At 51.9% G+C, this 20315-nt stretch overlaps 7 protein-coding genes and 1 long non-coding RNA gene across 14 annotated transcripts in view; 2 read left to right on the plus strand and 6 right to left on the minus strand.

Moving 5' to 3' along the window:
- Positions 1 to 3633, plus strand: part of LOC119557216 (microtubule-associated protein futsch) — a 53798-nt gene extending 50165 nt beyond the window's left edge. For all 6 annotated transcript variants that reach the window (XM_037869875.1, XM_037869876.1, XM_037869874.1 and 3 more), the window contains exon 10: positions 43 to 3633. In XM_037869875.1, the coding sequence (XP_037725803.1) occupies positions 43 to 212 (170 nt within the window). In that variant the 3' untranslated portion in view covers positions 213 to 3633. The remainder of the gene's footprint in view (positions 1 to 42) is intronic.
- LOC119557249 lies at positions 3527 to 4241 on the minus strand. Its single transcript, XR_005220057.1, has 2 exons — positions 4053 to 4241; positions 3527 to 3932 (listed from the first exon to the last, which is right to left on the minus strand). It is a non-coding gene; the product is annotated as an uncharacterized LOC119557249 (long non-coding RNA).
- Positions 4242 to 4432: 191 nt separating this feature from the next.
- LOC119557234 (putative gustatory receptor 2a) lies at positions 4433 to 5920 on the plus strand. 2 transcript variants are annotated; one of them, XM_037869917.1, is made up of 4 exons: positions 4433 to 5428; positions 5514 to 5582; positions 5640 to 5729; positions 5793 to 5920. In XM_037869917.1, exons 1-4 carry the CDS (start codon positions 4433 to 4435, stop codon positions 5880 to 5882), a joined length of 1245 nt encoding a protein of 414 aa, XP_037725845.1. In that variant the 3' UTR covers positions 5883 to 5920. The 2 variants fall into 2 exon arrangements, with proteins under 2 accessions (XP_037725845.1, XP_037725844.1); XM_037869916.1 differs by having other exon boundaries at positions 5514 to 5729.
- A 2315-nt stretch (positions 5921 to 8235) lies between these two features.
- Positions 8236 to 10811, minus strand: LOC119557227. Its single transcript, XM_037869909.1, has 3 exons — positions 9384 to 10811; positions 9124 to 9323; positions 8236 to 9067 (listed from the first exon to the last, which is right to left on the minus strand). Exons 1-3 carry the CDS (start codon positions 10578 to 10580, stop codon positions 8746 to 8748), a joined length of 1719 nt encoding a protein of 572 aa, XP_037725837.1. The 5' UTR covers positions 10581 to 10811; the 3' UTR covers positions 8236 to 8745.
- Positions 10812 to 11357: 546 nt separating this feature from the next.
- LOC119557220 (leucine-rich PPR motif-containing protein, mitochondrial) lies at positions 11358 to 14810 on the minus strand. The gene is made up of 2 exons (XM_037869889.1): positions 12428 to 14810; positions 11358 to 12363 (listed from the first exon to the last, which is right to left on the minus strand). Exons 1-2 carry the CDS (start codon positions 14712 to 14714, stop codon positions 11441 to 11443), a joined length of 3210 nt encoding a protein of 1069 aa, XP_037725817.1. The 5' UTR covers positions 14715 to 14810; the 3' UTR covers positions 11358 to 11440.
- A 237-nt stretch (positions 14811 to 15047) lies between these two features.
- LOC119557230 lies at positions 15048 to 16680 on the minus strand. The gene has a single exon (XM_037869913.1). It carries the CDS (start codon positions 16655 to 16657, stop codon positions 15152 to 15154), a length of 1506 nt encoding a protein of 501 aa, XP_037725841.1. The 5' UTR covers positions 16658 to 16680; the 3' UTR covers positions 15048 to 15151.
- A 233-nt stretch (positions 16681 to 16913) lies between these two features.
- LOC119557239 (chromodomain Y-like protein 2) lies at positions 16914 to 17980 on the minus strand. The gene has a single exon (XM_037869923.1). It carries the CDS (start codon positions 17698 to 17700, stop codon positions 16915 to 16917), a length of 786 nt encoding a protein of 261 aa, XP_037725851.1. The 5' UTR covers positions 17701 to 17980; the 3' UTR covers position 16914.
- Positions 17981 to 17989: 9 nt separating this feature from the next.
- Positions 17990 to 20225, minus strand: LOC119557225 (large subunit GTPase 1 homolog). The gene is made up of 4 exons (XM_037869905.1): positions 20013 to 20225; positions 18655 to 19951; positions 18369 to 18574; positions 17990 to 18309 (listed from the first exon to the last, which is right to left on the minus strand). Exons 1-4 carry the CDS (start codon positions 20112 to 20114, stop codon positions 18091 to 18093), a joined length of 1824 nt encoding a protein of 607 aa, XP_037725833.1. The 5' UTR covers positions 20115 to 20225; the 3' UTR covers positions 17990 to 18090.
- Positions 20226 to 20315: the final 90 nt, after the last annotated feature.

Below are 20315 nucleotides of genomic sequence, written 5' to 3' on the forward strand. Positions count from 1 at the left end.
TTTCATTTCCTAAATTCCTTTTCGATTTCCTTTGCCTTTCAGAGGTCACCATCATACCCACGTACGATACCGACGTGCTGGGCTACTGGGTGGCTGAAAACGAGGAGCTGCTAGCCAAGCACCGCATCGACCTCTCGCCCTCCGCCTCTCGCTGCACCATCAACCTGCAGGACCACGAGACCTCGTGCTCCGCCTATCGCCTGGAATTCTAGGCCACGGGCTTGTTTATTGCATTCGACGATGACTAGGCCAACCCACAACGCACCCAACCAGCGAAGCAGACGACGACGACGACGACGGGAATGAGGATGAGGATAAGGACGAGGACGAGGAGAGCACTGCCAGGAGATCGAGTCTATGTATGGCTTACAAAGTGCTTGGACTCGAGCTCTGGCTACCAGGACAAGGACTAGGACAAGCACCATGACGACGACCACAGCAACAGGACGAGATTGAGGATCAGGATGATGATGATGATAATGATGACAAGGACAATGCAATATGGCAAGTTTCGTGCGCAAGCAGCCGCAGGAAACGGAAATGAGACGGACGCAGGCTGATATGGCGGAGTACGGGTCACGCGAATGACGCCATTTTGTTCACCAATGCCGTCTATTGAGCTTTCGCCGACTTATTTCTGCCAACCAAAAGCTACGTAATTAATTGATATTTAGTTTAAAAAGATTAATTACCAAACAATGCAACGCAATGCAGATCCTCAGTGGATGAGTCGAGAAAAAGACACTTATTTGTTGCTTTCATTGAATAACGTCAAGCTACCTTGCCTAGTAATCCAAAGATCAAAATAGTTTTCAAAACCGCATAGCTAAAATATACAAAGATGGAAAACACTAAAAAACCAAACCAAAAACTAAGAAACCAAAATGCTAAAAAACCAAAAAGACGAAGAAAAGACGAAAGGAGAAAAAAACTAAGATGAAGTAAGAAAAGACACACACTCTATATATAAAGAAATTAATATTCATGTTTAAAAAAATGTATTAGTCGAAACCTTTACGAACCCGTCGTATGGTATTCGAATTTTAAAGCGAACATTAGCTAACTGCAAGTGTATAACCCGCAAAGTCAGAGCTCTATGTAGCCGTAGGATAATAAGCGATCATAATACAGAGCGAAGGACAAAGATCGAAGGATCTAAACTTAATCAAACGTTGAAGGCTAGCAAGCGATTACAATTACGATTTACGATTTACCCTACACCGAAGCAAACCCAAATCCAAAAATTCCGAATTCGAAAACCGATAACCCAATTAATTGTATAACTCAGGCTCCAAATCATTTTCGTAGTCCATTTTCACCGCTTCGTTTCGTTACGTTTTGTTATATTGCGTTTGGTTCCGTTGTTCCAGCAGGCAGCCGCAGAAAGACTTAAAACCCAAGAAGCTATAGCAACCGATATACGTACACTTCCACTACCACAAATGGGGGCTAATAGAAGAGAAGAAGATGAAGAGAAGAGTAGGGAACTGAGAATTGGGATGGTGATGTAGCTAGGAACTGAGGGTATCGAGTAATAAGGAGCTTAGGACTCGACGCTGTTGCTGGAGGATCGAAGATGGATAAGATGAGGTACGACTAAGAGTTGGACGGCAAGACGACGAACGCAAGACGAAGACGACGATGACGACAAAGTCAATGCTGATGTTACTATATAAGGATTACAAGGGTCTGAGTGGGCTAAGCTGGTATGGGGTTAGGGATAGGGATAGGAGGCCTATGTTGGGTGGGTTGGGGTTGGGGTGGAGTGAGGAGTGAGGAGTGGGGAGTGGGGAGACAGTGAAACAGCTATTGTGAGACAAAAACAAGAATGAGCAGAAGGTCGATAACTAAATACGAATAAATATGGAGTACACAAAGTGAATGAAGGTTATTTTTCTATATTTTTTTTACTTTTTCATAGTCATAGAATAACAAATTTGCAAACAAACAAACAAACAAGCAAGATAAATATGCAGCAAGAGCAGGACGAGAACGAGACGTGAACCAGGCACACAGGCAATTTTAATCAACTCAACGTTACCGATAACCAGTAACCAGTAACCAATAACCAGTAACCGCAAAAGCGGAACAAGCAATTCGAGGCCACAGCAAAAAACAGTCCAAAAGAGCCAGTTACAATTATAAATTATAGACTCGGGTGGTGCGACGGCGCTGCTCGGGACCAGACTTTTTAGGCTACGCGTATATTTTTGAGTTGCTTTTTATATACAACAGCAACAGGTCTACAATGTGCAACATGCAACATGCAATGTGCAACGTGCAACGTGCAACAGGCAGGCAGCAACAGAAACAGACAACAGTCACTGGCAACCGTCCAGTCTACAACCGTTTGATAAGCAACCAGCGAAATTTAAGCAAAATTATACACACGTAGGGCTAAGAGGGGCGGGGATACGTAACTCGAGGATGCGGCGGTCCATTGGGCCTTCCTGATAGGTCAGGGTTGTAAGGTCCAGGTCCCGATCCCCTTTCCGATCCCGAACCCGATCCCGATCGCGATCCCGATCCGCGTTCCCCGTCCGACCAGCACATGCGATTGGGATATTGAATACCGATCGATACCGAGCGTCTTTCGATTATTAAGTAGCATTGCAGTCTCCGCTTCGAGGATTTTAAATTTATAACCGAGAAAACAAAAACAAAAAACGAAAAACGTAAAAACAAGAAACCAAAAGATCAAGTTTATTAAATATTAATTATTTTCCAAATTCGTGCGCTAAGCGAAACAAAACATAAACTAAAACCGAAGATGGTAAAGATAAAAAATACTCACACATGAACTATATACACTATATATATATATATATGTACTTGAGCGTATTGATGTTGCTTAAAACGAAAAACCAAAAAAAAAAAAAAAGAACTCTTCTCCCAGCCAGAAGACATTTTTTGCCTTTCACGAAACGAATTTCCCCTAAGATACGAAAATATGAGAACTTGTTAACTTTGCCCCCGTTTGTTTGCGACTTAAGTTTCGTTGAGATCAGATCAATCAGATCAGACTATATTACACGATACACACTATACACCACACACCAAAAACCCAAAAACCTAAAACCAAACCACACGCACATGTATCCATTGCCTTATATCCAGAGAACAAACAGATATCTGCATCATACCTTATATTAGTCTAAGAATCAAATACGATATGTATGACCTATGAGAGTTTGTTTGTTGAATTTGCTTTTACTTTTTAGCAGCTTCGATTTAAATCAAATATACATACTAAACGCACACACCCCCGCACACACGCAATCCCCATATGTGGTGTGTGCGATGTGTGTGGGATCTGTGTGTGCTCTATATAATCATTAGTACAGCAAGTGCATGCAGAAGGTAAAATTGTTACAAACAAGAGCCGAGCGAATGAATAATCGCTTTCTGGCGGATGCGGATGATGATAAGATGATGATGATGATGATGATGATGCAGCCATGTAGCCATAGCTATACGGAGACAGGGAGAGAGCGAGCCAGCACAAAGATCCGATAATGGGCAAAGGTTACCGCGAAGAAATATATATGTATTACATTTTATGAAACGTCAAGCTTATCTCAAGAACTATTTCCAAAACAAAATCTGAAATTATAATAAACGTATTTATGTGAAGCCCGGGTGTGTTTTGAGTCCTCCTCGAGGTCCTCCTCGAGGTCCTACAGGTCTTCTAGTTAGGTATCTGTCTTCGTCTCCAGTTTCGACTAATCGACTCGATTTGAGAATGGAACCCAGGTTGATTGATGGCCTGACATTGAACTAGTTGCTTAGTTGATCATGATGGATGGGCCACTTGTCAAAACTGGCAGTCATATCCCTATCGCAAGGATACGAGCAGTCGTCTGAAGTTGGTGGCTTTTGCTGGACGGATTGGTTTCTGGCTTCAGTCAGTCCCAGGTTACCAAGGCTTATATCTTTAGGTAAGGAAAGTGCATATTATGGACTATTGTTTATAGTAAATTAACTAGTTCTGTAATTATAATAGATCTTTAATGTAGGTTTCCCTATTATTCTCTAAACTGGGGTTCACTTACCTAATCCGAAACCACGAGACTGACAGTGAGACTTCTGCGGAGCTAGTTCAATTCCGTGTATATGGTCAAGTAGAAATCCTTGTCCTTGATATAGATCTCCCTATTATTTTCGAGACTATGAATTTTTACGTTTGCCATTGTTGTTCGTTCACTTTAAAATTTTCTTATCAACTGTAAGTTTTCCAGTCCGAGCCCCCGAACCTTTTGACATTCGAAACGCATGGAGCACTTGATTGGTCAAATGGATTGGGGTTGTGGGGGGGTTACTCAATTAGCGGAACAGGGAAGTGATAAGCTAATCTAATTGATATCTTGGTATCTCCCAGATACCAAAATCCAGTGACGCGGCGCACTTGCACATCAAACAGAGAGAGTTCGTCATGGATACGCTGAGGGCACTCGATCCGCTGCACCGCGTCTGCCAGGTGTGCAACCTGTGGCCGTGGCGCCTCGTCCCGCCGCCAGACACGGAGGGCATCCTGCTACGCCGATCACGCTGGCTGGAGCTCTACGGCTGGACCGTGCTGACGGTGGCCAGCGGCTTCACTGCCTACGGCCTCTTCCGGGAGAGCAGCGTCGAGGATAAGTCACAGGAGGATGGAGTGGAATCTTCGACCATTTCCAACATTGGTCACACGGTGGACTTCATCCAGCTGGTGGGCATGCGGGTGGCCCACCTGGCCGCCCTGCTCGAGGCTCTGTGGCAGCGGCAGGTGCAGCGGGATTTCTATGCGGAGTTGGGTGAGATCGACCACCAGCTATCCGAGGCCTTGAGGGTGGACGTGGAGGGCGTTCGCCTCCAGATGCGCCGGCAGACGACGCGCCGGGCTGTGTGGATGTTGTGGGGCTATGCGGTCAGTCAGTTTCTCATCCTGGGCGCCAAGCTGCTCGCCCCGGGCCACCGCTTCCCGGTGTACTGGATCAGCTACCTACTTCCCATGCTCGTTTGCGGTTTGCGCTACTTTCAGATCTTCACCGCCACCCAGATTGTGCGTCAGCGCCTGGACGTGCTCCTGGTGGCCCTGCAGCAGCTCCAGCTGCAGCAGAAGAGCCCCGCTGTGGACGCGGAGCCAGAGGAGCACGCCCATCTCGAGCACGCGGCCATGGAGCGGCTGATGGCCGTCAGACTCGTTTACCAGCGGGTGTGGGCCCTGGTGGCCCTGCTGAACCGCTGCTACGGTCTCTCCATGCTGATGCAGGTGGGCAACGACTTCCTGGCCATCACCTCCAACTGCTACTGGATGTTCCTCAACTTCCGACAGTCGTCGGCTTCGCCCTTAGACATCCTTCAGATCGTGGCCAGCGCATTGTGGTCTGCCCCCCACCTGGGCAACGTGCTCGTCCTGTCGCTGCTCTGCGACCGAACTGCCCAGTGTGTGAGTAGACCAGAGGATCCGGGGTGTCCTGGGTGTCCTGTGTCCTGTCAGATCTTCTCTAAACGCCTTCTTGTTTGCTTTCCAGGCCACTCGCCTGGCCCTGTGCCTGCACCAGGTGGATGTGGATCTGAGGAACGAGAGCCACAATGCTCTGGTGAGTACATTCTACCATTCTGTCTACATCCCCTTGCTAATCCCCTTTCTTCCCCAGATCACCCAGTTCTCACTGCAGCTGCTCCACCAGCGGCTCCACTTCAGCGCTGCTGGTTTCTTTAATGTGGACTGCACGCTTCTCTACACGGTGAGTGGTTGAAGAGTCGGGATAACACTATGCTAAAGCGCCCTTTATATGCCCACATTCCAGATCGTGGGTGCCACCACCACATACCTGATTATCCTGATCCAGTTCCACATGAGCGAGTCCTCCATGGGCGGCGGATCGAATGGAGGGTAGTGCCAGGCGGAGAGACCCAAAACCCAGACAAAACCCCTTTTATTTTCATAAAACATATTTATTTATAACATAAATTAAACAAATTAAAATAAACAATTAAACAATACTATATTTGGCAAACTGCGTTTTTTATTGTTGTGCCACAAAGACAGCCCTAAAATGTAGGCAATAGTTTGAAAGAAAACCAAAAATTCACCAAAACGTATTTTTCGTAATGCGAAATGGAGCCAGAATAAGGAATGTCATACCTCGTTGAGCTCGTAATTAAATTCCCAATCGATTGGCACTTAAATCTAAAAACTTTAATTTTTGGCCACTTTTTGCAAAAATGGATGATGTAACCCCTTATAAAAAATGCGAAAATTGGTCAAAAAATAAATTTCCCTAAAAATGATGGAGATCGTTAGCCTAGATTGTTAGCTGCTCAAAACAGTCGGTCTTTTTGTTGTGTGCCTCGAATTGACTAAATTACGACTGAAAAACAGCCTAAAATAAACGTATTTTTCGTCAAAAAATGCTACTCCCCATTTTTGCCCTAAAAAGATCCGCTTTTTTTCGTCGAAAAATTGTTAAATAAAACCAGAATAAGGAATGTCATACCTCGTTAAGCTCGTAATTTAATTCCCAATCAATTGGCATTTAAATCTAAAAACTTTATTTTTTGACCGATTTTCCCAAAAATGGATGATGTTACCCCTTAAAAAAAATGTGAAATTTAGTAAAAAAAAAATTTCCCCGAATGTGATGGGGATCGGAAGCCTAGGTTGTTAGCTGCTCAACGCATTCGGTCTTTCAGCTGTGCGCCTCGTTTTGACCAAGTTACGACTGAAAAACTGCGAAAAATAATCGCATTTTTGGCTGAAATCCTTCTACATATTTTTTGACCCAAACAAACTAGGTTTTTTGGCAATCATTTTGCGAAATAAAGTCAGTATATGGAATGCTATACCTCGTTGAGCTCGTAATAAAATTCCCAATCGATTGGCATTCAAGCCCGGAAACTTTAATTTTTGACCGATTTTCGCAAAAATAGACGATGTTACCCCTTAAAAAAAATGCAAAAATTGGTCCAAAAATAAATTTCTCTAAAAGTGATACGGATCGTTAGCCTAGATTGTTAGCTGCTCAAAACAGTCGGTCTTTTTGTTGTGCGCCTCGAATTGACTAAATTACGACTGAAAACCAGCTTAAAATAAACTTTTTTTTCCTCAAAAAAATGAAGTGCTTCGTAACATTTTTTCAGTCAGACACCAGGCAAACAGAAATCATAGCAAGTGACAGCTGGTAGCTAAAAGTGATCTTAAATAACTGTTCATTTTCAAGATGGCGGCCCTTTGCATTTTTCCCCTCCACCCACTGACCAATAGGAATTGATCTCCATGGGAAAGAACCGTTAGTTGTGAGCCAAACGCAGACCAGAGATGAGCAACCAGGACCGTGTCACCAGCTTGTCACCAGCTTGTCACGAGCTTGTCACGATCTTGTCACGAAGTAACAGTTAAGTCCTATGTATTTGCTGAGGCCGTGCCAAAAGGAAGAAATCACTAGGGCATCTCTAAGTAAGCTTGGAATAAGCTAATCAGCTGATCGTTTTACACCTACTAAACGTTTATGTTCGCCTGGTGTCTGAAATTAAGAAATAAAGAAATCTGACCATTTTTCGACGAGCAAATAAGGTATTTTGGATTTATTATTATTGACATCTCAATGAGGTCTGAAATATAGTTTTTTGATCTTTGACACCAGGCCAACATAATCCGTAGCAAGTGGCTGCTGGGCGTTAACATTTTTTAACTGGAAGAGAACCGTTAGTTTAGTGTAAGCCGACTAGAGGTGGGCTTTCGCTTGGTCGTCAGCAAACGGCCTTACATATTTTGAAAAGTCTCACCTCTAGTAAGGCCTTAAAAACTAATTGTCGGCCACCTACGAGTTTTCCTGTTCACCTGGTGTTTGAAATTGAAAAATCGCTAGTTTACTTCATCATTTTGAACGGCTTCGTAACATTTTTCAGCCAAAGTGCTGGATTTATGGGTATCAGACACCAGGCGAACAGAAAACTTAGCAGGTGGCAGCTGGTTGCCAAAAGTAAACTTAAACAGCTGTTTATTTTCAAGATGGCTGCCCTTTCCATATTTCCCCTCCCCCATCTGACCAATAGAAATCCTTCTCCTTGAAAAACAACCGTTACTTGAGAACCAAGCGGCGACTAGAGATGCGCAACCATGGCCGTGTCACGAGTTTGTCACGATATGCACGAAATTACACTTAAATCCTATGTAATTGCTTAGGTCGTGCCAAAGGAAAGCAATCACGAGCCCATCTCCAAGTGAGCTTAATTAAACTAATCAGCTGATTGCCATTGACTTACAAATTTGTATTTTCTATCGAAAAATATTGAAAATAATTCCAAAAAAAATGCGTTCATTAAGAGGGAGTCGATTGACTTGGTTGACTTGGCCAATGAGGGCTGGACGATGGCTGGGCATTCCCACGGAGTCGGCCGTAGTTTGCTTTCGATGAAAAACCAGGTACGGTCAAGCGGTAACCTCCGCCTGGACAGGTCGCTTCATTTTGTCCTGGCGTCGCTCGTCGATGGTCTCTCTTTAAAGTTCGGGTTCAGAGACCTCCTCCGCGGGAGCTCTTGTGGGTGGGCCAACGCCCTTGGCCGGCCGGTGGGTTGTATTGTGTGTACTGGAAGTGGCTAAAAGGACAGTGGACACAGTGGCCGTGAACGGGGAGAGACAGGATAACGAATGCCCGAAGGAAACATCCTTGCACGTAAAATGTGAACCGCAGTGCCTAATGCAGATGGAACAAGCAGGGTGGGTGGGTGACGAACAGGTGAGGTAATGGGGAACAGCAGCTAGTTGAAGTGGGGCGGCGAGCAGCAGCGGAAGTCGCTGCGGTACACCTCCTGGGCGGGGCGGAAGGTGCGCCAGTAGTTGGGCGCGCAGCAGATGATCCTGGCCAGGTACTCCTTGAACACATCATAGGTGGGGTAAACGAAGCGCTCGCAGTGGCGCTTGTGGTGGTGACGGCACTCGGTATCAGCGATCCAGTCGCGCGCCAAGTGGTTCTCCTCCAGATTCTGGGACTGCTGCAGCAGTGGGTGAACGCCAGTGGTGGTGGTGGGGCCCCCCGCGGCACCACTAGGGCGGGGCTTGCTCTGGAGGGTCACGGCATCCCTGGGGGAAACGGTTTAGTTAGATTCGATTAGCGAACATCCAAAGATGGAACCTACTCAAGGCCTTGGGCAATCATGCGCTGCACTCCGGGATTCTGGATCACACGGGAGAAGTGGCGGCAGCGGTTGGCCCTGTCCAGGGTGCACAGGTACCAAGTAGGCATCAGGGCGAAGCGCACCTCGGTCAGGATGCGCTCGGCGCACTCACCCCGCTCAAACCAGTTGTGCTCCAGCCAAAGGACCACCGAAAGGAAGATCTGTATGTGTAGGAGATTATTAGATGGAGCCTACGGTGATCCTCACTTCACCGATCTCACCTCAATTTCCGAGTTAACGCTAAGGTAGCAGTTGCGCAGGATGTGGGTGAGCTCGTGCTCGGTAAAGTCCAGGAAGAAGGTGGAGCTGACAATGCAGAGGAAGACGCGTGAGATGCGGGTGAGCATCAGCTCGCACAGGATGCGCGCCTGCGGGTGGCGACGGGCCTCCAGATAGGCCTTGAATGCGGTGTCCTCGTTGAAGAACTCCATCTTCTCCAGCGACGACCACAACTGGCGCAGCAGCATCGGGATCTGCAGCACCTCCTCTGCCACGACACGAGCGAACAGCTCCCGCTCCTCGTCCGCTTCCATGTCCTGTCCAAGCTGCTCCAGCTGTGGCAGTTGCTCCATAAAGTGGCGCGCCGCATAGATCTTGGCGTAGTTCTGCAGCACGCACTTGAAGCAGCGGTAACGCTCATTTCCAATGGATATGCCCGCCTCCATCAGTGTGCGCTCGCGCAGCACGTGGAGCAGCTGCTCGGAGACGCGCTCAATGGCCGACGGCGACGGCAGGGGTGTGGGACTGTCGCTACCGCCGAGCAGCTCCATCACAATTTGGTTAGCCTCGCCATCGCCCTCGGCTCCGGCGCCGTCGCCTAGACGGGTGAGCAGCCGCACGATCTGCTGGCGCCCGGCCAGCGCCTTCAGCTGGGCAGGATCGCCAGCGTCGGCCTGACCCTCGCTGGTCGAAGAGACAGGGGCGGTTGCGGGACCCGCCTCGTTGTCCGACTGTTCGTTATCGCCCTGGGCGCCGCTCTCGAGGACTTCTGCCTCTGCCTCCGTCTCCGCCTCCGGCTCCGGCTCGGACTGGGATTGGGACTCCTTGTCCTGTTTTTCGTCCATCACCTTTACCTCTACTTCCTGTTGCTCAAGTTGCTCCTGTTGTTCCGCTAGCTCCTGCGGCTCAGGCAGAGGCTGGGGCTGAGGCTCTGGCTGCACAAGCGGACGCGACTGAACTTGAGCTAAAGTCAACGTAGAGACGGTGGCCACCGACATATAGACCTCTACCTGCTCCAGTTCTTCGCCTTGATTTTGATGTTGGTTCTGGTTCTGGTTGTGGTTGTGGTTGTGGTTATGGTTATGGTTATGGTTGCGGTTGCGGGTGCGCATCTGGGCCTGCGCCTGGGCCTTCTGCTCGTCGGAGACGGGCCGGCGTGACATTCGCTTCATGCTTGGACGCAGAAAGGCTCGCAACATGCGCGGATTAAATGCTTGTAAAATGGGTACTAAAATTTAGATGGGTAATGACTTTCGGAGCAGCTGCTAGAAAACTAGTGTATGCTACGTTTGCTAAAACTTTCTGATTGTTCTCTGATCCCGAATGGCAGTCCGTGTCTGATGTTGTGTGGGAAATTGTGTGGAAATTCAGGGCCTACTCTGACATCGATTTTTGTAGGATCCACGTATGCTGCTCAGTTGGTCACGCTCCCCGTTAGTTCTCCGGCAGGATGAAACATTTCCAGATCCAGAAAGATTCGTCCTCCTTGAAGATCTCCATAAAATAGGGGCACCATCGCCTCGATCTCTTGGTAGCCCTTTTCCGCCAGCAAGGGGCCACGGATCCAGGGTGTGGAAAACAAGCAGTATGGTGGACATGGCAGTGGACATATCTGTTTAGCTTGGAGTTCTGGAGTTCTGTCCTCTTCACCGGGAAATCTCTATTTGCAGACGTTGCGCCTGCGAACCACAACAAACAAAATGGCGGAAACAAAATGGCGGTGTGCAGGGTTGCCAGATTGTGATTTTGGCGCGAAAAGCCCATTTTTAAATGGTTGGTTTAGCTGGTTTTAAAACCCAACATAATGAAAGCTTAAATGCTTGGCTGAATTTAACAATTTCAGTTTTTATATTTATTTTTTAAGATATTACAAAAGATATAATAAACTTAATAGTTGAAGCTGCGAGCGATTGAAGTCAACCATCAACCGAATGAGCCAAGTGAATACTCAAAAGCTATTATAAACATGAGGCATCTTAATCGTCTCCCATCGACTGGGTCTATTTATTTACAAAACAAGTCACTAACTAAGCACTAGAGTGGTCATCCCGCAGTTCGGCTATCTAATCTGGGCGCGTAGGGCGATGCCGCTGGGAATCTCAACACTGTTCACCTGCAGGAGCTGCACCAGGTTGCGCAGGAACTCCTGCGACACCTTCAGCTCGTCGTCGGCCTCCAGGCGCTCGAAGAGATCCAGCGCCGCCTCGTAGTCGTTGCTCCGGCAGAACTGGGCCAGCAGCAGATCGTAGATTTTCTGCTCGTCGATGGTCCGCTGCACGCCCCTCACTCCGCGCGCTAGCCGGAGCAGCGTCCGCACAGCGCCCTCCTGGCCCAAATGCTCGCAGTTCTTCACCAGCAGCTCGTGGTTGATGCGAAACTCCGGGTTGATGATCAGGCGGCGCAGCTGCGTCTCCTTGCCGGACTCGGCAAGTGCGAGCAGCAGGGCGCTGTTCATGTTGGCCGCACCGTGGACGCGACTCACCGTCGCCGTAACCGCAGCCAGGTGCTGCTGCGCGGACTCGGCCGTGGTGCCGGGGAAACGGGCCAGCTCTTGCTCATCACCGTTACCAAGGCGCACCAGCAGCGACAGCAGCTCGAACTGCAGGGGAGTGTGCTTGTGATTGTTGGCCAGCCGCTGGAATTCGGCCACCGCCGCGTCCAGGTCGCCCTTCAGCAGCCACTCGCGCACCACCGGTCCCAGCAGGGCATTGTGTGACTGGCAGTAGCCGAGACCTCGGAGGAAGTCCAGCGTCTCGAGGGTCAGATTAGTTTGCTTTGGGCTCTCCGCACTTGGGTTCTGCGACGCGGCCAACTGGGCCACGTTCGTCAGCAGCTGCCACACATTCTTGATCACATAGTCGCCACCAACGACCTTGTGCTGCTCCGCGCGCCGCTTAAGCAACTGCTTGGCGGCCTCCAGCTGCTGACCGTGCACCAAGAGGGCGGCGTAGTCGATCAACTTGTGCTCGTCAATCTGAAAGGCTGAAAGAGGAAGGAATAAGGATGTTAAAGTACAATCTATAGGGATCTTAGGGATAGCTTCTACCTGGATAGGTGCTACTCAGGCGCTCCAGGCTTTTCTGGGCGCTCGGCAAGTCACGTAACTTAATGTGTAGGTCCAGGATGGAGGCCATCATCCCTGCGCTCGTCTGGACCTTCAGAGCCTGGCACTTGGCCAGTAGCTGCTGGGCCCGCTCCAAGCGACCACTGCGCACCGAGAGCTGCAGCAGGCGGCGCAGCACGCCGCGTGGATTCAGCTGCTTGGACTCCAGCTCCACCAGATGGCACTCCAGTTCGTCTAGGCTCATGTCGCGCGGATGCTTGATGAACCCTCCGTTGAGCGAGGCAGTATCCGCCGGCAGGGCGACCTGGGAGTTTCGCATCTTCTGCAGCGTTTTGGCGAGATCCTGAATCAGCTCTGTGTCCTCGGTGGACTGCCGGGCCAAGGAGAGTAGGGCTTCGGATGCCGCAGGCGAGAGCTGCAGCTCTAGGCGTCTTAGTTCGTGCAGGAAGCGGCGCAGTGAGGAGGGGTCCTGGCGCAGGCGCGTCTGCGGTCCAGTCATTTGCAGCAGCAAGGCGCCCACGAAGTCCTCGCCCCGCTGGAGAGCCTTCTGCTGCAGGGCCTGGATGACCTGCGCGAAAAGGTCGAAGCGCTTGGTGGCACGGGCATTCACCGCCAGCGATGATAGCGGTTGGAGTAGCGTGGAAAGGTCTAGGCGCGTCGGATACCGCTTGAGCAACTCCAGCACCTCGGCCATCTGCTGTTGCTGTAGCAGGTGGCTAATGACCGGTCCCAGGGTTAGCGAAGGCTTCACACCCACCGACTCCAGTGATTTCACAGCCTCCAAGGGCTGCGTCAGCGTTTGCTTGAGGTGGGGAAGCAGATACTGGCGCAAGGTCTCCTCGTCGCACTCCACGCGCAGGCGCTGCATTTCGGCCACCAGGCGCAGCATGCCGCTCTCGCCCTCCCGCCGGTGGTGGTGCAGGATCAGGGGCCAGAAATAGTGTGGGCGCAGCTCCTCGCCGGCTTCGGACAGCACCTCCAGGCACTGGAGCGCGGATGAGGGCAACCGACGCAGGGCCAACTCAGTCACCAAATGCAGGGCGCGGGCATTCTGATTCCGCTGGACCAGTTCACTGGCGAACTGTAGTGTTTGCTGCAATGGGACGTGAGCTCGGAAGAACTCCTGCAGCAGCAGTGCGCCATACTCATCGACGTTTTGGTTCTGGCCCCCGAATTTAGGAGCGGGCAAAGCAGCCACGAGTTGGATGGCCACTTGGGTGCGTCCCTGGTGCACCAGCTGGATGCACAGACTCCTGATTGCGGGCGGCATGTCAAGGCCGGTTAGGAATTCTCGCGGCAGTTCCTTGACCAGATGCTGGGCCAGCTCCGTGTCCACATTCTTGCTGGCCAGCACTCCACGCAGCATCTGAAGCAGCTGGGGAGCGGTGAATCCCGCCTCCGTCTGCAGCAGCTCCTTGGCCTGGGCCACCTGGCCGTTCTCCACGAGTGCTTCGAACCACAGAGCCTGGGTGCTGCTGCCGGGCTGTATTCCAGCGGCCCGCATGCTGGCCAGGACGGACTCTGCCCCGGCGAGGTCCCCGTTGCGTGCGTGGCCCAGGAGCAGGGCGTGAAAGTTGTGCTCCGTTAGGGCAAAGCTTCGCTCACGCATCTCGGTCAGCAGCTCGGTTGCCATGCGCATGTTCCCTGCGGAACCGGCCACGTCTAGGAGAGCACTGTACAGGGCGGCGTCGGCGGCTCCGTGGTAAACGGCAATCTCGGCTAGCAGGGAGCGATGATCGGGCAAGGGCAGGCGGTTCTGGCGCAGCACCTGTAGCCTGGTGTGGTAGTGAACCAGTGTGGGGTGTCCCAGTTTGAGGAGTTGCGCCCAGAGGCCCTGGAAGAGCTGCAGTCGCTCCTGGGCGCTCTGGGCGGGCAGCAGCTCGGGCACGCACGAGCCCAGGAGGAAGTGCAGCTGCTCGACGCTCACTCCCTGGGCCGTCGGCGTGCTCTGCAGGTGCTCCAGCACGCGCTGGCAGTGCTCGTAGTTTAGCAGGCTGTGCTGCTGGTAGTATGCCTCCAGCTGCGACCACACATCCTCAACGCTGACTTCCGGCCTTTCGGAGGAGGCGGGGCGGCGGCTTCTTCTGTCAGCCGCACCGAGGACGCCGCTGGTGGCCAGAAACCTCCGCTGCAGTGGCGGAGCTGCTGGCGGCATCCAAGTCATCGGCGTCATTGCATAACGCAATCCCAGACTGACGGAGGATGCCCTGCGTCCTGGCAGTTGGCCCACTGACCGCCACACACTCTGCAACAGTCTTGCTCGCTGCATATCGGCCTACTTCATTCAGTTTTCCGCGAGATTACGAGATTTATTTGAATTACGTTTGGTCGGCAGGCAATGCGATAAAAAAAAAAACAACACGCGCCGGCAATCAGCTGAGCGTTCCAGTTGGAAGTTATCGATAACAGTGCTGCCCATCGCGAAGATCGTTTGAAATGGTTTTCCGTTAATTACCGTTATATTATATGGGTTTTTTGAATTCCTTAAAGATTTTAAAATCTAAACAACAACTCTTGTTTGAGAATGTGTATATCCAACACCAAGTTACTTAAACTTTAATTTCTTTAAGCAAATATGATTTCAACTTTAATTTAAGTGGGCGCGTTTGAAAAGTAGGATACAAGCAGTAAATAAGGCACCTCTTGAAGATAGGGTTTTTGAAACCTATAAATAACGTAAAAAATATGTAAATATGGTTGTCACTTCTACTCATCCCAGTCGTTTTGCCTGCGTAGCATAGGATCTTTATCCATGTCGCGGACCAGGGACCTTCCGTGGTCCGCCGGCCCCTCGCCGGCCCAAACCTCCTGGATGCTGGTGACATACTCGGTGAACTCGGTGACAGTAAAGCGGTGCTGGTACGGGAAGGTCAGGCGACTGTGGTGGTACGGACAGTTGGGATGGTAGACCCACTGGCGCGGGTAGACCACCCCGATGCGGTGGTCCTCGCAGACGGCGAGGAACTCATCGATGTCGTCGTACTGGCAACGCACGCCGATGAAGGAAATGGCCTGCTCCAGCGAAGCCATCGTATCCGGGTCCCGGTTGAAGGCCAGCAGCACGGGATCCGGCCGGAAGAGCTCATCCTTGTCCGCCCGATTGATGGACTCGCGCAGGCTAAACAAGAAGGTCATTGGCATGTGGTGGAAGCGGACGTAGTTCATCAGGCGGCGCATGTACGGCAGGCGCGACGGCTCGACAGAGTGTCCCAGCCAGCGCAGCACCGTAAAGAACACCTCCATCTCCGAGTTGACGCCTATGGCGTCCTGACGTAGTAATATCTCCAGCACCTGGATCTCCAGGTCCAGGAACTCGGGGCTGCCCACCAGCGCCAGGAAGTAGTTGCGCAGCCGGCTGAGCATCACTTCGCAGACCTCGCCCAGGGCCGGCAGCTCCTTGGCCTCCAGGAAGACCAGGAAGGCCCTCTTTTCGCGCACCTCGTCGGTGGACAATACCTGCCAGCAGTCCTTCTCGAGCAGCGGGACGCGCAGGTGGCGCGCAGCCTGGAGTGTGGCCACCGCCACCTTGAACTCCGGCAGCTGCTTGGTGCGCATCCAATCGTAGAGAGCCGCAAAGCCGCTGGCAGGCACCTCCTCCTCCCAGAACTCGAAGCGCGTCATCCGCCAGTCGCGGTTAGAGAACCACACCGAATAGCACTTCAGCAGGCTGGGGATGCACTGGAACCGCTGATCGCCGATCTGGATGCGGGTGTAGGCGCCGTGGTTGCCATCCACCATATCGGCCAGCACAGACGGCACCGACTTCTTGCGCGGCACATTGCCAATGGCCACGGGATAGGGCTTGACCTGCAGGTAGGAGAACACCGAGCGCAGCGGCACCTTGCAGTCGTTATCCTTGAAGGCCTTCCAGTTGGCGTACTCGTCGTCCGTGAACATCTTCCACCGGAGCTCACCCTCCTGCTGCCTGCAAAAGTCCTTGGGCCAAGAGATATCCTCGGACATATCGGGGGAGGTAGTCTTCGAGCGGTTTGGTGGCTGCTTGCCCTCGGCCTTTTTACCTTTGGTCTTGGGCTTGCTGCTCCTGGCGGTCTTGGCCTTCTTGGCCCTGTGGAACCGAGACCTTACATTCCAAGTCTTCGGTTGTTCCGTTTTCCTGGCGCCCATCTTCTTGGGCGCAGTCGTGCTCTCTTCGAAGACGAACGTTTTATCGGAAAAGGCGCTCCTGGCCGTATCAGAATCTCCGGGCTCCATGGTGGTACTGGCTGGTCTGGAAAACGTACGGAGCACCTAGGTTGACAGCTTTGAACACGGCCAACTTGATCTTGTGTGCTTACCTTTAATCTACAAGCCCTACTTTTAGAGGATATGATAATACAAGTGTACTGGTATTGCGAAAAAATTGACACTTAAGTCAGGAGCTCGAGCTCCAACGAACATGCATTAATCTGTTATGACTTATGTCTTTATTATACAAGAGCTAATTAACCATATCCCCAACGGATCCCATCCTACAGCTTGTTTCTGGCCAGGCGTCGTCGCTGCGCAGCCATCGGAGTGCCTTCCGATTGCAGCTCGGCCAACAGGGGTTCCCGCCAGGGACGGAGCAGGAGACGCTTCGTTGCCAGCAAGGAGGCGGTGGGCAGGAGCGAATACTGATCCATGCGACGCCAGAAAACCTGCGGATCACTCACCACGCTGGCCACGAGGCCGCTGTGGAGGGCAGTGCTGGCATCCGCCCGATCGCCCAGGCGCAGCAGCCAATTGACGTGGGGCACAGTCCACCCGGGGCCCACCTTGGTGCAAGCATCCATGTGCGAGAAGGCGGGCTCAAAGGCAGCGGACGGAGTGGCGAAGACCAGGTCGCACAGGCTGCACACGCTGAGGCCTAAACCCAAACATTGGGCCTCGACAAAGGCCACCAGGAGCTTACGGTGCGCCAGCAGCTGTTTGGCCAGTGAGCGCATCACAAAGTTTGCCGCCCTCTCGTGAATATACTGCTCCTCGGCATCGTTGGTGCCCACCGCTTCCTGCTGGCCCGCCATCTGCCGCATTCTCTTCTCCTGACCCTGTTTCAGGGCCAGCGATTCCGCTTCGCCGTCGCATCCTGCACAGAACTCTCCCGACAACACCACCAGCTGGACACCGGTATCCGCAGTGGCCAGATCCAGCGCGCGCATCAGCTCGTAGATGGTGCGGCGATTCCATCGCCGCTGGAAGTTGATGTGGAGCAACCCAGGGCGCTGTTTAACGACCAGCTCCCTGAAGTGCTTGCAGCTCCTCTCGTGCGTGGCCATCGTAGCTGCTCCACGATCGAGACTGACATCAGCAGACTGCTAAAAGACAAGGCGAACGTAAACATCTGAGCTTATCAGATGGTCAAAGTGCAGCGACGCCTTCATCTCACGCATCTTTTGTGCTCAATTCCATGCGATAATCAACGCATTTGCTGCTGGCAAATTCCATTGGTGTGTATGCTAAATATATACAATCTTTATGGACCTTATTCGGGTTATCTATGCTTTCCTCTGTGGGCTAGCTAGGCGTTTTAAATCTTCCAGCTTAACGATGTAGATATCCGAGTTCTTCAGGTTCAGGGAACTTTATTAGCTACGTAAGAACTATGTTAATAATATACAAGTGCCTCTCAGACACGCCCTCCGGAATAAATAACCAATGGACAACAATCAGTGCTCGTCCAAGTGTGAGAACTTCTTGCGCAGCTTCTCGCGCCTCTCCTTCTTCACGTGACGCCAAGGCTTGGCTGCCGGATCACTGCCGGCCACCAGGGAGCCGTCGTTGGCCAGGCGCACATTCGGGAAGTTGGCGCGTCCCTTGACGTGAACGTGGGTGGGCTTGGCGGAGAAGAACTGATTGTCCAGCTCCTTGGACGTGCTCTTGTTAATCTGAGGGACAAGAAATATAAGTAAGCGGGTGTAAGGCTAGTGCAAATGCAAAATCTCACCCGCATAGCTCGCTGCTGCTTGCTGGGCAGTTGCGATTCCTCGACGACCTTGCGCTGGCGCTCGGGGAAAGTGTGATACTCTGCCTGGGTCACCGAGGGCGGACCCATGGCGTAAAGCAGTCTGCCATTGACGTAGTCTTTTAGCACATATCTGGCAGAGCGCGCCTGATCCGGTTGTCCGTTGGAGGTCATAAACCCGCGATTGTCTGAGACATACCGAAAAGAAAGAGAAAGGGTGAGTTGTAAAAAATGAGATAGTACAAAAAGCTGGGCATTATGTACTCACATCCATAGGCCAGCAGCAGCTCCTCGGAATGCGGTGGCCGCTCCATGTCCTCGCCTTCCAGCGGCTTGGCTATCACGATACCGTATTTGTCCTCAAGGACATGGCGCGGAATGCGCTCGCACAGCAGGTTGACGGCGGGCACGTGGTCGCGCATCTGGTCGATGGGCAGGATGCCGTTGAGCAACATGTCCGCCTTGGTCAGAACGAAGCTGGGCATCACCAGACCGGGACAGTCGCAGAGCAGTATGTCCTTGTCCAGGAAAAGCGTCTGAAAGCGTTTAGTTTTGCCGGGCGTGGCCGAAACGGACACCTTCTTCACTGTCATCAGCGAGTTAATTGTGCTGCTCTTGCCCACATTGGGATAGCCAACCATGCCGATGGTCACGTGCTGATCCGTGTGTCTCGGACCGGTGTAAATGTGGCGCAGAAACTCAATTAGCTCCAGGCGCGACAGCAAACGGGGACTATTCTTATCCCCAGGTAGTTGAGGCAGCCGCTCGGCTTCTTCCTCTTTATCCACCTTTAGTTTCTGTTCGATGGCGCTCAATGCGTTCTCCACCTTGTCCAGCGACTGGTGGATCTCCTCGGCTGCCTGGCGCAGCTCTTGTACCTCGGGAAAGGATTCCTGGCGCGCCGTCTCCGCCTCTCGCTTTAACTCCTCCTCCACCAGGGTGGCCGAGTAAAAGGCCGTGCGAATGCCCTCGCTGTCGAAGTACTCCGCCCAGTGACGACGTTGCTCCTCAGTGAGCAGATCTGACTTGTTTACTAGGATCATGTTCATCTTTTCCGGGTCCACTTCCTTTACGTAGCGCTCCAGGTCGACGCTGCGGAACAGCAGCGGATTGCGGGCGTCCACAATCTGGACAACCACGTCGGAGCGCTCAACTACGCGCCACAGCTGGCGCCAGAACTCGAGATTCTTCTCGTATGGCGTCATCAGGATCTCCTCGTCCTCCTGCAGCAGCGCCAGGTCGCGGCGCCAGTCGAGGAAGGCCTCGTTCTCGGCCCGTTCCAGCTCATCGGCGCTCGTCTCCTTGCTCCACTTGGGGCGCCTCGGGATCTTCAGTTGGTCGCGGTGCTCGTCATGCTTCTGGTGCATGCGCTGCTCCTGCGTCTTGCTGAGCAGTCCCACGCGCTGCTTGGGATTCACGAACGTGATGTTGAGCTTCTCGGCCTGGAACTCGGTGCCGGCCAGCTCGGCGGTGCGGAGGAACGCCTGGAACGAGGACTCCTCGGTGACCGAGGAAAGGTTGAGGCGGCCCCAGTCGTAGCCATCCTGCAGCTCGGTGGTGTGCAGCTGAAGGAGATAAGATGATACATATTCTGCCACTCTGCATCCTCCCAATTGGCGATCTTACCATTGTGTCGTTGTCCACCTTGCGGCGGGGTGTGTGGCCGAAGCGATCCTTGATCAACTGACGGCCCAGGTTGGACGCGCCGCCACTGTTCTTCTTGCCCATGGCGCACCTACTTTATTTGCGAGTCTACGGGACGAAGAACCTATTTGTATTTTAGATGTTAAATGTTTACAATCACACGTGTTTTTGACGCGCAGTACTTTCGATTCGATTGTTGAAATCGGATCAGTCATCGATGCGCAACATCTGAAACTGGTATCGATATGTGTCGTTGCTAGAGGGGCGGGAAAATATGAATTTCCA

The sequence above is a fragment of the Drosophila subpulchrella genome, chromosome X (genome assembly GCF_014743375.2).
Source record: "Drosophila subpulchrella strain 33 F10 #4 breed RU33 chromosome X, RU_Dsub_v1.1 Primary Assembly, whole genome shotgun sequence".
NCBI classification, from domain to species: Eukaryota; Metazoa; Arthropoda; class Insecta; order Diptera; family Drosophilidae; genus Drosophila; species Drosophila subpulchrella.

Excerpts from the sequence above, each read along its gene's own strand:
- LOC119557220 (XM_037869889.1), bottom strand. The coding sequence starts at position 14,714 with ATGCAGCGAGCAAGACTGTTGCAGAGTGTGTGGCGGTCAGTGGGCCAA. Across the intron at positions 12,364-12,427 it reads CCTGAGTAGCACCTATCCAG|CCTTTCAGATTGACGAGCAC; the intron begins GTAGAAGCTATC and ends TTCCTCTTTCAG.
- LOC119557227 (XM_037869909.1), bottom strand. The coding sequence starts at position 10,580 with ATGTTGCGAGCCTTTCTGCGTCCAAGCATGAAGCGAATGTCACGCCGG. Across the intron at positions 9,324-9,383 it reads GCGTTAACTCGGAAATTGAG|ATCTTCCTTTCGGTGGTCCT; the intron begins GTGAGATCGGTG and ends CTACACATACAG. Across the intron at positions 9,068-9,123 it reads ATGATTGCCCAAGGCCTTGA|GGATGCCGTGACCCTCCAGA; the intron begins GTAGGTTCCATC and ends CGTTTCCCCCAG.
- LOC119557234 (XM_037869916.1), top strand. The coding sequence starts at position 4,433 with ATGGATACGCTGAGGGCACTCGATCCGCTGCACCGCGTCTGCCAGGTG. Across the intron at positions 5,429-5,513 it reads GCGACCGAACTGCCCAGTGT|GCCACTCGCCTGGCCCTGTG; the intron begins GTGAGTAGACCA and ends TTTGCTTTCCAG. Across the intron at positions 5,730-5,792 it reads ACTGCACGCTTCTCTACACG|ATCGTGGGTGCCACCACCAC; the intron begins GTGAGTGGTTGA and ends CCCACATTCCAG.
- LOC119557225 (XM_037869905.1), bottom strand. The coding sequence starts at position 20,114 with ATGGGCAAGAAGAACAGTGGCGGCGCGTCCAACCTGGGCCGTCAGTTG. Across the intron at positions 19,952-20,012 it reads AGGTGGACAACGACACAATG|CTGCACACCACCGAGCTGCA; the intron begins GTAAGATCGCCA and ends TATCTCCTTCAG. Across the intron at positions 18,575-18,654 it reads GCTGCTGCTGGCCTATGGAT|ACAATCGCGGGTTTATGACC; the intron begins GTGAGTACATAA and ends GGTATGTCTCAG.
- LOC119557239 (XM_037869923.1), bottom strand. The coding sequence starts at position 17,700 with ATGGCCACGCACGAGAGGAGCTGCAAGCACTTCAGGGAGCTGGTCGTT.
- LOC119557230 (XM_037869913.1), bottom strand. The coding sequence starts at position 16,657 with ATGGAGCCCGGAGATTCTGATACGGCCAGGAGCGCCTTTTCCGATAAA.